Source organism: Lepisosteus platostomus, chromosome 3 (assembly GCF_059453375.1).
Source record: "Lepisosteus platostomus isolate fLepPlt1 chromosome 3, fLepPlt1.hap1, whole genome shotgun sequence".
Taxonomy (NCBI): Eukaryota; Metazoa; Chordata; class Actinopteri; order Semionotiformes; family Lepisosteidae; genus Lepisosteus; species Lepisosteus platostomus.
Genome location: NC_142613.1, coordinates 71,316,776 through 71,331,954, shown reverse-complemented (window position 1 = coordinate 71,331,954; position 15,179 = coordinate 71,316,776). Strand labels below are relative to the sequence as shown.

At 39.5% G+C, this 15,179-nt stretch overlaps 1 protein-coding gene across 6 annotated transcripts in view; it reads right to left on the bottom strand.

Moving 5' to 3' along the window:
• The window catches only part of LOC148675392 (unconventional myosin-VI), an 87,830-nt gene that overhangs the window by 38,140 nt on the left and 34,511 nt on the right, over nt 1–15,179 (bottom strand). For all 6 annotated transcript variants that reach the window (XM_088626687.1, XM_088626689.1, XM_088626690.1 and 3 more), the window contains exons 4-10: nt 14,740–14,813; nt 13,249–13,378; nt 11,831–11,936; nt 11,086–11,141; nt 10,725–10,822; nt 9,270–9,434; nt 5,901–5,981 (exon numbers count right to left, since the gene is read on the bottom strand). In XM_088626687.1, coding sequence (XP_088482813.1) covers nt 5,901–5,981; nt 9,270–9,434; nt 10,725–10,822; nt 11,086–11,141; nt 11,831–11,936; nt 13,249–13,378; nt 14,740–14,813 — 710 coding nt within the window. The remainder of the gene's footprint in view (nt 1–5,900; nt 5,982–9,269; nt 9,435–10,724; nt 10,823–11,085; nt 11,142–11,830; nt 11,937–13,248; nt 13,379–14,739; nt 14,814–15,179) is intronic.

The window sequence follows — 15,179 nt, the reverse complement described above, 5'->3', positions numbered from 1 at the left end:
CTGGGATCTTTTCATCTCAGGATTTACATCACAAACTTATTACAATCTCCCCTGATTCAACAAACCCAATCACCTTGTCGTCCTGATATCATATAGAGAAGAAGCAGTGCAAAAAGATTTATAACCTTGATTAGTAACACAACACTTTCTGTCTTCACAGAAGACCATTTCTCCATGAAAGCAGACTTAATAAGATAACTGCATAGCAGGGCTTTACTCTCTTAGCCTGTGAGTTATGTAAAGCGCTGCTATGTAATGCAGACAAAAGGAAACATTTCATTTTAAACCTTCTTTAGTGAAGAAGACATGAAGACAGTGTTTGAGAACAATGTAAGGAATCCTAATCATTAAAACCAAAGATAGGAACTGCGTGTGTATGTGGGGAGATTTTCAAAAAGCTGTGTTATAGCAGTGAACACAAGATACCAATGTAATCGATGATTATTTGAATAGCGAGGGGGTTTTCAAAAAAGAAATAAATTTATCAACAGTATTGTGCAATACTTTGCAAATAAGTTGTTGAGGTCATTATGGGACAAACTGGATCTCTCACAGGCTACTGACATCTCAGCCTTTGACCACAACATGGCAATATAACAGGAATCCATTACCAGGGAACAACGCATTCAATTCCCCCAGTGATGTTAAATTGATTTCCATCTTGCAGCCAGCTCAGCTTATCTGCCATGATGAACGAATTCAACATTAATAGAAGAAGCTATTAAATACTTTTTATACTAAGGCTTCTATGTACACTTAAACCTGCATTTACAAATAACTTTACGAAATATTTCAAATCCATAATCCTGTACCCATCACTTGTACATACACATTTTATATTGCTTTTGTTATTCATAACATGCAAAGCAGGTATCCCTATCCAAGGTGAATCATAAGAACTTGAGAATGCAAGAGGTTATAAATGGGCAAATTTTGCTTATTTGCTCTCTAGTAGCCACTAATTACACCTTCTTGCATTTAATTAGTACCTTTCATCTCAAAGGGCCTTAAAGTACTTTATATACAAGACAGAACCCACTACATCTGCTACCAGAGTGCAGCACCCACCTAGGTCATGCACAGCAATTATATACCAGCAGAGAAATTGTGTCAGTGATTGAATTAAAGGGAACATTTAAGTAAGCCATATTAGTAAGTTTAGAGTAGAAGTTTGGAAAGACACTAGGTTACTGTTTATAAACAGTGCCACTGGCTCTTTAATGAGTAGTCAGGATGCTGGGGTTTGGAAATTCTGGACCACAGGACAACACCTGCTGGTCCACCATCTCCATTATCGACCTGTCCCAGAACAGACCACGTCCAGCCTTGCCTCGTTTCTGGGAGCTTACAGGAGAAGGCTACAGGTATAACAGCCAATTTGTTGTCCAGATTTTCACACGTTGGAGAAAGTCTTCTTGAAGCCCCTAGTGCTCCAAGTCCTCTCTGCTGGTGTTCAGAATTAGTTTGACACAGGAAACAGAAACGACCGTCATGTCTGAAGAGCTCAATTTAACAGAGCTGATGGAATTAAAATTGTGTTTTTCCCTCAAAACTATTCTCTCCAACATTCCTTCGCTGTATCGATGCAAATTTGGAAAAGGTCAGGCCTAGGTACCATCTTTGTGCTGCATTTCCTGAGACAGCTTTAGACGCATAGGATGGTGTCAATGTTTCTCATGTTGAAAGTATATCCTACTGTATGTTCATTATGTCACAGAAAGAGATACAGTACCTAACCCCCTTGAATTCCTTCTGAAATTGAAAATCCTCGTTTTTACGTTTTAAAATAGTGTGTTGTCTTTTTTTCTAATGGTTGTGAACTACAAATGGCAACTTATTTGCGTAATATGTATACTGTATTTTTGGAATCTGTGACTTTGTGTTGTGATACTGTCACAGATTCAACAAGAGGGAATTGGGACAGGGGGGGTACCCACATGGGTGTCAGTGATCTTTCTTTGGGTGTGTTTGGAGCTCCTTCCTGTTCTTGTTGTCTGGAATGGTGAGAGTGGAGTGAATTGAGGGGAGGGCTGGTTTTATTCTCTTAAAAGTCAAGGACAAAAATTTCACTTTTGTTGCTGTTATTTGGTTTCTCTACTCACATAGCTGCTGCCACATGCTTTATACTGTACTTCATTCACTCCAGCCATTTATTTCTCTTTGACACCTTTGACACCCATGACTAATGTTTCCATTGTGACCTGTAGCATATATGGACTAAACTCTCCTACCAACCTTCTTAGTTGTTTCAATTTGCCATGAAGGAAAAAACGCAGATTTTGCCATGATGCAAGACTCTCATTTGATACAACAGGATGTCTATCAATCTCCGAATAAACACAGCTCATATGGTAGTCTTCTCCTCTATAGAGAACAAAGTTTTAATTGTATTATGAATTCTCACGTTTCACTACTGGTGTCAGGAGGAGTCATAAACTACAGATACTGAAATGGTTTAAACTAACATTTCGGGTAAACAAAAGTTTCAGCTGATTCTTCCACTGTTGGCTAACACTGGCAAGCAGTTTGGCTGTAACACTCAGGCAAGTTAGAGGGGTCCAGGTGTGAACACACCAAGCAGTGAGAGACATTGTACTGAATTAGTTGAACATACCGATGGGCTCACAGTCACATGGCAGGGCACCCTCCTACACTGGCATTAGGCTATGACCCCTTGTCATAGGAGTTTCAAGATTTTGCAGCAGGGATGCACCAACATCTGCAGCAGTTGGCCATCTCCAGGCACAAGCCACGATTTCAGCTTTTTCAACTCCCAACACTTTCCCAGCCCTGCACGGCCTGTCTCTCAGTGCAGGGTTATAGTGCAAATCAGGCCTGATCAGCCTGAGCCTCCTGAAGTTCAACCTGTCTCTTTGCAGCTGCAACAGCCGCTCCCAGAATCACCTTTGGTGCATTTTGTTTTTGAAACAGATGCAGAGTATTTTTTCCCCCCAACACAGGTGATACACCTGTTTAACAAAAAACATTTTTCCAGAAGCAAATTAAGTCCTCGAGAATGAGAATCATTAACACTTTTTCATATTCCCATGAAAATATAAAATAGTTGTAAATATCACTTATAATTAATACACTGAATCAACACTAGGAATCAGATCAGCCCAGTTTCTTCATAACAAAATATGCATAGCAAATACTGAAAATACCAAAAACAGATGTTTATACATAAAGATTCCAGATTCCCAATGCCATTACTATTTGAAAATCTCCACGGTAAAATCTATCGGTTTAATGGGTCAAATTCATTAATTCCAATGACAGTCTGACAAGTGTTGGGAAATTCTGGAAGCTATGGACCCTCAAACAAAGAGTTTTTACTTCTGAGTTCCAAATTAAGTGTTTGGATTTCACCACTAACAAGCAAACAAACAATCTCATGGTTTAGATGGTATTATGGTTTGCTGATTAATGCAGGTGAAAAGAACAAGGAAAAAAAATTAAAAGGAAGCTGTTCCACTCTCATTATTCAAATTATTAGCAGAATCAACTGGTCCTTGTGCATTTATAAAACGTATGCATCACATATTTTTCTGTGATGAATGGATGGTAAGAACCTTTACAATGTAGTACTCTACAAAAATCTGCACCTTAAGCACCTTCACAAACAGTATACCCTCCAATATCACTTGCAGTCTGCACTCAGAGCTTTGATATTGTTTTCTGTGGTTCTTTCATCAATTCCACACCTTCCAAGAGCGCTAATCCCCCTGACATGCACTGCTGTTGTCTTCTTAAGACAGTTCAATAAGGTGAAGAGGCATTAAGTGAGCAACACAAAAATTAGCAGAACAAAGCACATGTCAGTTTTCTTTTGTATCACAAACAAATCTCAATGGGCCCAATGAAAGAAGGAAAAATGCAAAATCTAGTTCAAATACTGTTTAATGTTTGATTAGGGAATTTATATCAATTATGTTAATATTTTGTGTGTATAAAGGCTTTATTTTTAAACCATTCCTTTACAGCATCTCAGGTTGACTGTAGATTTTATTTTTACAATGCAAAAGTAGGATCAGTTTTTCTTTAGGTTTTCAACACAAGGTCTCTAGTTTAGGTGCAGGTTTCCAAAGCACATACTGGTTGAACACTAAAAACAGGGCCCACGCTGTAAGTTTACTCTGTGCTTTCAACCTGCTAATACACTAAATTTAAAAAACACAAGGAAATTCTTACATCTATCTGAAATTCAGAAAACCAGTCAACCTAATTCCAGAGTCCCACGTGTGCACATATACTATACATAAATATACTGAGCAGCAACACAAACTCATAAATTCATAAAGATATTCTCAGGCAAATGACAAAAAAAAACAGGCAAATTCATGACTATTAACACTTGTGATCCACAGGGTTGAGCAGCTGGGAGGCAGTCGTGAAAGTCACAGTGCTAGTCTGGACAAAACTAGAGGCAACCCTATCTGTACACATGCGGGAGTCGCTCCAGGTTGCAGATGCTGTTTAGTGGGATTCGCTCCTATTCAGCTCGCAGGACCTAGAAATGCATGTGCTCATTCACTAGTCCCCAAGAACATCTTTCTCAGTTGATCTTGCAAACAACAGGACTCGAGTCAGCGAGTATGGTGTCCACGGCACAGCACGACAATTACAGCACCACACTCTCCGAGCACTGGGGAGCTGTACACAAAACTTTGATTCATCGCGAAAGACGACTTGGCTCCACTGCCGTCGAGTCCACCTGAGATGTTGTAAAACAATTATGGCAGGAAGGCCTTGTTCGATTTGGAAATGGGGCGTAACTTTATTGGGTTTTAACTAGGCTTGACATTGATCATTTTAAGCCACCTCGTCTCCTATGCACACTCTCCGACGTCACTACTGAGGTAAGAGTGCTCACGCAAATAAAACCTCTTGAGTGTACTGCCATCAGTCATGAATGACTAATCAATCAAAACGCAAAAGAATTCATGAAATCTTTTAAATCTGTATACCTTATTCAAACGCATGCATGCATAGTGATATAGTAAGTTTCTTTTGATGCTCAGTTTATTTATGTAGGCTAATAAACATCTGGGAAAAACATACAGTACAAGGGTACATTTTTGTAGCGCTCACAACCGGCCAGCAGAAAACTATGTATTAGAACAGGGGATCCCAATCCTAGTCGTAGGGACCATACACACCATCAGGTTTTCATTCTGCCCAAGTTCTCAAATAAGTGAACCCTCAGCAGATCTGGCAATAGCTTTAACCTGAAGTTCCTCTACACGTAGAAGGGTGCCTTTCAACAATTGCATTTCTTAAGTAATTCAACCCATCTTTGAGTTAGAAAAGACAAACCGTGCCAGTTTTTAAACCAGACAGATCATTGGTTCAATTAAGGATTTAACGATGTAAAGCCAGCAGCCATGTCACTCTGCAGCTCACAACTGGCAGCCCACTGAAGCTCAGCAGGTGTGAGCCTAGTCAGTACCTGGATGGGAGACCTCCTGGGAAAAACTAAGGTTGCTGCTGGAAGAGGTGTTAGTGGGGCCAGCAGGGGGCGCTCACCCCGCGGTCCATGTGGATCCTAATGCCCCAGTATAGTGATGGGGACACTATACTGTAAACAGGCACCATCCTTTGGATGAGACGTAAAACCGAGGTCCTGACTCTCTGTGGTCATTAAAAATCCCAGGGCGTCTCTCGAAAAGAGTAGGGGTGTAACCTGGCATCCTGGCCAAATTTTCCATTGGTTCTTACCAATTATGGCCTCCTAATAATCCCCATCTATGAATTGGCTTCATTACTCTGCTCTCATCCCCACTGATAGCTGATGTGTGGTGAGCGTTCTGGCGCACTATGGCTGCAATCACATCATCCACTGGTGGTGGTGGAGGGGAGTCCCCATTACCTGTAAAGCCAACGTAACCAATGTAACATACCTCAGCACTCTTGCGATTTTGCAGAATCTGCTTGTCTGTTTCCTTATTAGCAAAGTAGCGGGTGCATCCACGGTTCAGATACTGAGAAAGGAGAAGGGAAGACAAGAACAGAAGCGGGTTGTTTAAATTCTTGCATTCCCCTTCAAAGTAATGCTGTGAGTGAGACAGTGGGCTTAAAAACACAAGAACAACATCATGCACGCTTGCACACAAAATGTAGATGTAATTAACACAGCTGTTATTATCTTTTAAAAAAAAGAGACCCAATTTCATGGACAAAAGTATACTCTGGAGAGAATATTGATAGTACATGATTTGTGTAGTAGCACATTTTATGTTATTTTGACATTCTACAAGACTTAACCAAACAGCCAAAATCCAAAAGCTTATAGATGGAGACTAAATACTGAAAAGAAAATAAAGAGGTCAGGAGGCATTCCTGTCTGGTGTCAGATTTCAGCAATTACCAGTTCATGCCACTTTTTAATAAGGCTCTAAAATTTTAACAGTTTTATAGGTAGATATTGGAAAGAATAATGTATGTAAAGGAAACGTATCTTGAGGAGAAATGAAAATACTCGCTTTTAGTTTCACCGAAACAGATAGTTGTAAAGAGCTGATGAGTCTGCGACATTGAAGCTATTGTGTTTTAATCAAGCAGCACAACAGTATACATTTACTGCGAAATGTGCAACTCCCCTGTCTTTGGACTGGAGCACATGCATCACTTTTTTGCAGCTTCAGGACCATCAGCGCAGAACGGAGCAAGTAATTAAGGTGCTCTTCTCCCCTCCAGTTCTGTCCTTGTGATTTCTCCTCTGACTTGCAGTTGTAACAGTTGAAAGTTGTATATTATTATGTATAATTAAGTTGTATTATAATGTTACTGATTTAATGTAGTTTGTAGTCACAGTACAGTAACCTGAAGCCAGCAAGAACGGGGTAATGGATGGGCTTATTACAAAGGTGGAAATAGTTATAAATCTCCAGCATGGATGATTCACAGGTAATGTTCACTGAAGGAGAGTACACGTTTTACGAGGTGATCTAGACCTTGCAAAAAAGGGCATAATAAGACAAGTGACTCATTTAGACACAGTGGTTACTTCATACATTTATAGATAACTGCAATAACATTTACACAGAAATGAAAACTAAAGAGAAAAAAATAAAAAATTAGCTCAAGATATATTTGCAAGAAATAAATGTCCCAGAAGTTACACTTGACTGGTCTTTTATTTTGAAAATGCAAAACGGGATACAAAAACAAAAGTGTTTTTAGAAGTTCCAAAATTCATTCTGATTCTTTATTCTAAACCTACAAAAGTTGCAAAGGAAAGGATCTCCATCAGCCCCCTTTTACTAAATTACTAATCCAAGATTGATCCATCACATTTCTTAAAAGATCCCAGGTAATGAAAAACACGCTAGACAGCCTGTCTAAGGCTCTTACTTTGTGCCTTTAAGAAGGCCTTTTACTTTCAGTCTTATTTTTCAGTATTCTGCCCTTTGTATCATTATAAAATACAGTACTGGTTCAATAAAATGCCATATCTGATTCCTCCCAAATCTATTTAGAACTATTCAAATGAGAATAGCCAAGGCAAACCAATTTACCTAAGCCATAAACAGATATTCAAACCTATTCCCAACAAGGGATTTTTTCATGGCTGTCGTGCTTTCTCAGGGACAAGGGAAAACCACTGTTTAATGAGTGTGCATGAGATGATTAGTTTAACATGACTCATTTTGACTATTTACATAACCTTGAATGGCAGTAATGTCGGAGAGGAGAGCTTTTAATACATTACCACACAGAATAAAAAGAACAGATTTCACAACTATATAAGTTGGATATATAAGGACAGCTAGTATTAACGTTCTATGCTTCAAATTTGTAGAGAAATATTAAACACTGTATCCATATACAAATGTACTTGTAAATAATAATGAATAAATCTGATCCACAATGGAATAATGTAAAATACATGACTGAAAAATGTAATAATATAACAATACATTGCTACATTTGTGAAACTAATATACTGTAGGTTTGAAGAACAATTCCTAAAACTCTAAATAGGAAATTAAAGTCTGACCCCTTGTGGCTACATTAATATAACTACTTGTATTGCTCTGCTAAAGACATTCTTGCAGGCACGGGTATTGATTGAAATTACTTTCAAACCTTTAACAGATTCATCAAAAAGAATAATAAGAAGAAATTAAGGTTCATTGTTGCATTTTGCACACATTTTCCTTGGCCTCTGTTCACGCTTCTCCAGAGAATACGTACTGCCAGCATGGCGATACAGCAAGATTGGGCACGATGGTGATGTGGTGCTTAGCGCTCCTGCCTCATAGCTCTTGTGTCACAGACTCAGTTCCAGACTGGGGCACCTTCCACATGAGCCCTGAATGTACCCTCTGAGTGCTCTGGCGTCCGCCCACCTCTCAAAGACAAGCCGTTTTCCTGTGTCCCTTGTGAGCTCACGGGGGTATAGCACTGCCTTCCTGCCTGTGCTTTCAGATGTTCACTAGGAATAAGCAACTACCCACCCGATTCAGAAAATAGCCGAATATTTTTTTTTCCCCAAGACGGCTCACAGTTCTGAACAACGTGACCGCACACGGGAAAGAATAAGCAAATGTGGGCAGACTTCTGTAGCTTGTCCACCTCGAAACACTGGGTTTTTTAACACGTCACAGACATCACAGCCCTGTACCAGAGGTTCAGCGCCAGCTGGAGCACAGACATGCCTCCGAATGACTTGATGTGTGCAAACGTCCAGGAGGCCTCAAGGGTTTGCTGTGATGCTGAGAGACTGGCCGACTTGGGCGAATCTCCCAGTCGCCACAGGCTATTGACATAACACAGGACTTCACCCAGGACCACAGGACTCGACGTGTGCTTATCTTTATCTTTAAAAAAAAGGGGGTGGAGTGGTGGCTCTGTGGCTAAGGATCTGCGCCTGTGGCTGGAAGGTTGCTGGTTCAAATCCCGTGGCCGTCAGAGGAATAATACCGTTGGGCCCCTAAGCAAGGCCCTCAACCCCAACTGCTCCAGGGGCGCTGGGGTTGACCCTGGCTGACCCCGCACTCTGACCCTAAGCTCCTCTTTCCCTGTCTTTGTGTCTCATGGAGAGCAAGCTAGGGTATGCGAAAAGATGAATTCCTAATAAAGAAATTGTATATGGCCAATAAAGTGATCTTATCTTAGGCGAGCATCTCTGCCGGTTAAGCCACTCAGGAGGCGCCGGAGTGGCCTAATTCAAGGTCCAAAAAATACGCCGGAAAAGTGAAGATGCTGACCCTCAGAAGTGCCAGAAAGAGGACCTGCTCCAGAGGTGGGACTGGCCTGTAACTCACCCGGAAGCTGTCTGGTGAGCTCAGGTGAAATTTCTGCCTAATGTCTTCAGAAGCTCCTGCGCACAGACGGTAAAAAATATGGTAGTTTCTCTCTTCTTTACTCTGCATACAGATCCGAGACTTCTCCAGCAGGTAATGAGACACAAAGCCTCCCACCACAGCGTTCTAGAGGAATGGAAACAGGGCACACAATGCAATTTTGCTCTGCAGTGCTGACTCCTGCACTGAAATTACAAGACCTAAAAACTTACAGATCTGTGAATAAAAATATTAGGAGGTAATGCAACTGAGCTAACAAAAAAGTGGAAAAGAGACTCCTTTCTTACACTTAGAAGCTTATGCAGACCTTCCAAATTAATGACGTAACACTAGAAGCCACGAAAGTAATGAAAGCATATTTCATTGTAATTCATTTAATACAAAATATCCATACGCGTCTAAAGCACAACTAGTGGTGGTAATTTGACGGTGTTTCTTTTTTAATCAATGTATAAATTGCAAAGTGCAAATAATCCTTAATAAAAGGATTTTTTACTTTGCATTCTATTTTCCACCACTTCAATGTGACCAGACATTTCATATATCCTACAGATTAGTATGTGATGGGAAATTTGAAATCCAGGATCACCATCAACACATTTAATATGAAGCTAAAGCTTTCAGAATTCCTGTTGTAGACACATGTACTTTGTAGAATGTGGCAATCAGAGAATATAAAAGATTTTATAGTGGTACATCTATACATGTATTAAAATATTCATATAAATATAAATGCTATATGCTATTTCAAAAAATATATGCACAGACAGTGCAAGGCTTTATTTTGAAAAGCGAGGCAAGTCTTAAAAACAATTCAAGGTAGACAGTACCAGTTCAATAGAACCCATTTTTATTAACATTCTAAGACTTTCAACCTACATTTTATGAACACTGAGTGTGGCAGTATAAAGATTAACTTAAATATAAGAATATTACTGATATAGCTGCATGAATCTAGTGTGGCTTTAATGTGGATTTACAATATGCAAAGGCAGACAAAGAAATATTAATATGTACAGTATTTAAGACAACTTACTGTAAGTAAAAGCTCTAGTTATACTATTCATCTGAAGTAGGCAAAAAGTTAATTATTAAAAGTTAATAATTTGGTCTTTTGCAGGAATGCAGGTCTATACATGAACTCAGTAAAATGCTGCATTTTCACAGAATCAAAGCTACTGAGAACAAGCCCAACCTAATCTTCACCGCAAGACAAGGTAGTATCTTCCCTAATTAAATCATGTTAAAAACTTAACAGCATGTAACACTGCTAATCTAAAAAACTAATATACTAAAGAATATCAAGCTTTTCAGAGGTTCATTTAGCACCCTTAAATCCAACTATAATTTCTTTCTGTAATGATGCACATGCATATCATCCACACAATTTATACTCTATTTGCATACATACAGTACCTTTTCATTGAAATGGATTTCTACAAATTTCCCAAAACGGCTGCTATTATTATTGCGAACAGTTTTGGCATTTCCAAAGGCCTCCAGCAAAGGATTAGCTGCAATGGATACAAAATTACATTTCAACAAATATTTTATCAACAAATTAAAGAAAATAGATTGTCTTTGGCAAGATATTTATTAATCAGGTTTGCAAGCAGACAAGACTGGAGGACAAGGTAAGTCGCACATTCAAAATGGCCTGACTTTTCCCACACAGAAAAGTCCATAAAATGTGGAAAACTTCAGGTTTCTCACTTCTCCATGAAAACTTCCATTCATTTCTGTTTACTGATTTCACAAACACAGGCAAATGAAATACCTTCAACGATCCTCTCATCGATGTCTTGACCTGTTCCATAGGATTCTGTTAAATACCTGTGGAACAAAATTAATACTAATAAATAAATAGTAGTAATTCATATATAATTACCTATCGGTATCACATCAAACAAAAAGACATTTCAGGTGATAGTACAGCAGAATTTCCTTTGCAAAGTCTCAGATTAAATCAAAATGCAGCAGTGACACAACAAATGTATGGTTAAAAATTTGAATTGATTTAGAAGATCACATAATATTAATATATACTTTTTCCAAATGCCCTATGTTAAAAAAGAAATCTTCATTACTCTTGTATTTATCATATTGCCACTGTGGTTTAGAAGAGCCACAGTGAAACTAAGGTGCACAAGGGAATTTATATCATAGTTGATGTTATCACCCAGGATTACACATGTAAATTTTTAATCAGAGTAAACAGGTGAATCACACTAAAATAGCTGCACATGAATCACTGTGACTTAACCTGGTAAAATGTAAACAAAAGTGATCTGTGTTAAGAGAATAACTGGAGGACCAGCTAATTTTGATGGTTTCCTGGGAAAATCTCTCTTCCATAAATAGAGCAACAGATCACAGGGAACATCCAAATTGGGTTTTATATTTGTTGAACTTACACTTACAGGTGAAAATGCACAAATAAAGAGTTGCATTCCAATAAGGCGTTTGAGGAATATTAGCATAAAAGACACAGTATAAAAGCAGTGTAGAACAATGAAAAATACCTGAGCACAAATTTTGTGTTTTCAGTCTTTCCAGCTCCAGATTCACCAGATACAATAATTGACTGGCTCATTTTCAGTACCTTCATGTCGCGAAAAGCTTTGTCAGCTAAAAAGTTTCAGACAGACATCATAATTAAGTTTCTATTGAACAACTTTCAGCCAATCAAATAGTTGAAATCTTCTTACAGCATCTATGAGACAACACAGACATTTTTCTCCATGCCACGACAATATTTTTAGAGAAATGTGCAAACATTCATTTTAATTTGGTAACTAAGTTACTGAGAAACTCATTGCATGGGCCAGTTTGAGTGAAATATGACAGCTGTCCTACTACATTTCAAAACAATATGTAGACATTGCGAAACATCTTTTTCAACACAACATGATCTGTTAAAGAGAAGAGGCATGGATTCACACTTTATCAAGTGCGCTCAGCATGTTGATCACACATGTGCTAGACTGCATCCTGGAAAGCAAGTCTGAGTAAATAAAGTGTATTTGTCAGATATCGGCAAATCCACACATCCTGCAATTTTCTGAGCAAGAGAAACATTCTTGATGACCTTTCTATTCACAAATCACACAATCCAACAATACTGTGCAAATAATTCCATCTTTCACATAAATGTAAGATAATTGCTACACACAGGTGGGCCACAGCTCAGTGCCCCCTGCTCCCACTTAACAGGCAACTACCATGTCAGCCCAGTCCACAATCAGACACTTCGTCACTTCTGGAAGTACTCCTAACCAGCCTGCCAGTAAGACTTCAGGGGCTCTGCCTGAATCATTCTGACTCCCCGATCCCGATCTCAAGACGGAACCTGGCGGCCGCCCGGATTCCCGCCTGTCTCCCAGCTGCTACAAGTCCGCGGGCGGCATCCTAGCGGACAACCTGACCTGCTCGTCTGCGCGACTTGCCCGCTCCGTCCTGCCAGGCTGCGCTGCGCACTTTCCCAGCCCTCATCTGCACAACTGCTCCCTGTTTTCCCTGTTCTGTTCTGCCCGGCTGCACTGTGCACGCCCTGATCCGTCCACCTCTGTCTGCCTCCCCAGCACCTTCCCAGCTCGCCTTCACTGGGACCCAGTGAGTGGATTCCTCCGCCAGTTAACATAGACGCACCAAACACCAGTTCAGCTCCGCGTCGTGACAGAAATGAACTACACACACAAACGGAAGGCCCACCATGTTCATTCACATGGGTTAAACATTATAACTGCTCTCCTTCTGTAGCGTGACAGCTGAAAACTCAGCATTTCTTTAGCAGCACGTACTGTAACAGATTAGTGTTGTTACTGTGCTTCACACTTCTGGGAGGCTGAAGTCGAAATGAGCCGCCTTGAGCTGAGAGGAAATGGTGTACTCCACACTGCAGAGGCAGACCATGCTGGATTTACAAGGAGCCACAACATACCAACTGCATACACATGAGGGGGCAGAGTGCCGAGAGATTTCCCCTGGTAGGTCTTAATGGTGTCCGATGAGTAGAGCTTGGGGATGTCAAAGTAGGGGTTAACTGCAATCAGGATATTGGCAACATAGGTCTGAAAAGAAAGCATACGTTTCAGTCCACACAGCAAAAACAGGCGAGTGGTACGCCGTCTGGCGTTTTCAATGGCAGAAACAACACCTGAGGCGATGTGATCTGTGTGCCAAACGAGTAAACTAAAGACTTAAGAATAATATTCACAACTGTGTAAACCATACCAAAAACACTGGAGCAAACCGCGTTTGTCTTTTATTTGATAACTGGTAAGATTTTAAAGAATTTAAAACGGGAAATTTTAAGGATTTGAAAGCATTGTAGACCACGGAGAATGCCTTTGCAAACAGTGGACACTAGGTGTCGCTTGAAGGGAAACAATGCAGTACTAAGCACAGAGGTATGTGCTTCCCATTCCACAGCTGCCATTTCTTACACAGTGCAGATGGTAAGGGATAGCTATGTCAATTCAATGGACCTAATTAAGTTTGCTGGGCAATATGATAGCAGTGTTAGGTGACTAGCAGTCATCTGAGATGGGGAACTACTACAGCACAGAGGCTTGCGGCTCATTTTAAATAATGATGACAAGTGAAGAACCTGTGGTGACAGCAGGGCCATTAGATAACTCACGGAGGAGTTAACTAACTAACTCACAGTTTAGCAAAACAGCGTCAGCACTGGTATAAATCGACACCAGGGACATAAAAGCTTACACCCTGGAAAACTCCAAGACGTTTTACTTTAGAGCAGAGGCTCACAATCCAGGTCCCGAGGGGCCACACACCTGCTGGTGTCTGTCCCAGTCAAGCTCTCGGTTATGAAACCGAACATTTAATTGACTTAATAGAATTGTGTGGAACTGTTTAAGTATTTTCAGTTCTTGAACATGCTGGAGGTTGTCTTTTGACTATTGCTTTTCATAAGTAAACATAAATCTCCAGCTTTTTAGAAGGAAAAAAAAGATTTTGCAAATATTCCAACTAAGCAACATTTTATTTCAACTAAGACATCAATAATAATTAATTTCATATGGAATGAAAACCAGCAGGTGTGTAGACATCCAGTTAAGGATAAGTTTACTTTCATCTAAACAGTAACAAACTCATTGATCATGACTTTCCTCCTACAGGAGACATTTATGCTGAACTATTAAATTAAACTTCAAAGCCCTTAAACCTTGTAAGTAGAGCCTCACAATTGTTTGACTTTGAAAAAGCATACACTTTAAGACTGAATGGCACTCTACAAGTTAATAAAAACAATACTTCATCTTCTGCAATTACAAAGTATCATTAATTTATATCCTATTTATATAAATTATAATTCACCTCATAAATTATTGTATAGCATTCAGTAAGTATCTATATATCAAGTCAAATATAAAGAGTAGTAAAAACAATATTTCAACTCTATACTCACATATATTTTATCTTTACTATATCGCACACGTATATTGTTGAGAAGCGTAGCTTCATTCAAGTACATAAGTGAACCTGAAAGACAAAATACAGAAGCAAAATCTTAATAAATGTAATCAGTCAGCAGGTCAGCTTCTAAACCTCATAAATCTACACTGAGCATGAAAAGAAACATCTCTTTTGATGCATGTAATCCACATTTCTATAAAAATCAAGTATGTTTTAGGTATCGATGAATCGTTTTCAGCGTCACTTTGATCGATGTCATTCTTGACTTGGCATCATACACCCAGGTGACTGTTGCATAAGCGCAAAGTCACCTCATCACTGAGAGAGCCTGCCGGTCACAGGTGACAAGGCAATTCAATCTCTTTCTGTCACGCTGCTGTCAGCCTGTCAAGCCTGGTGAAAACAATCAATAAATAATCATAGAAATAAGAA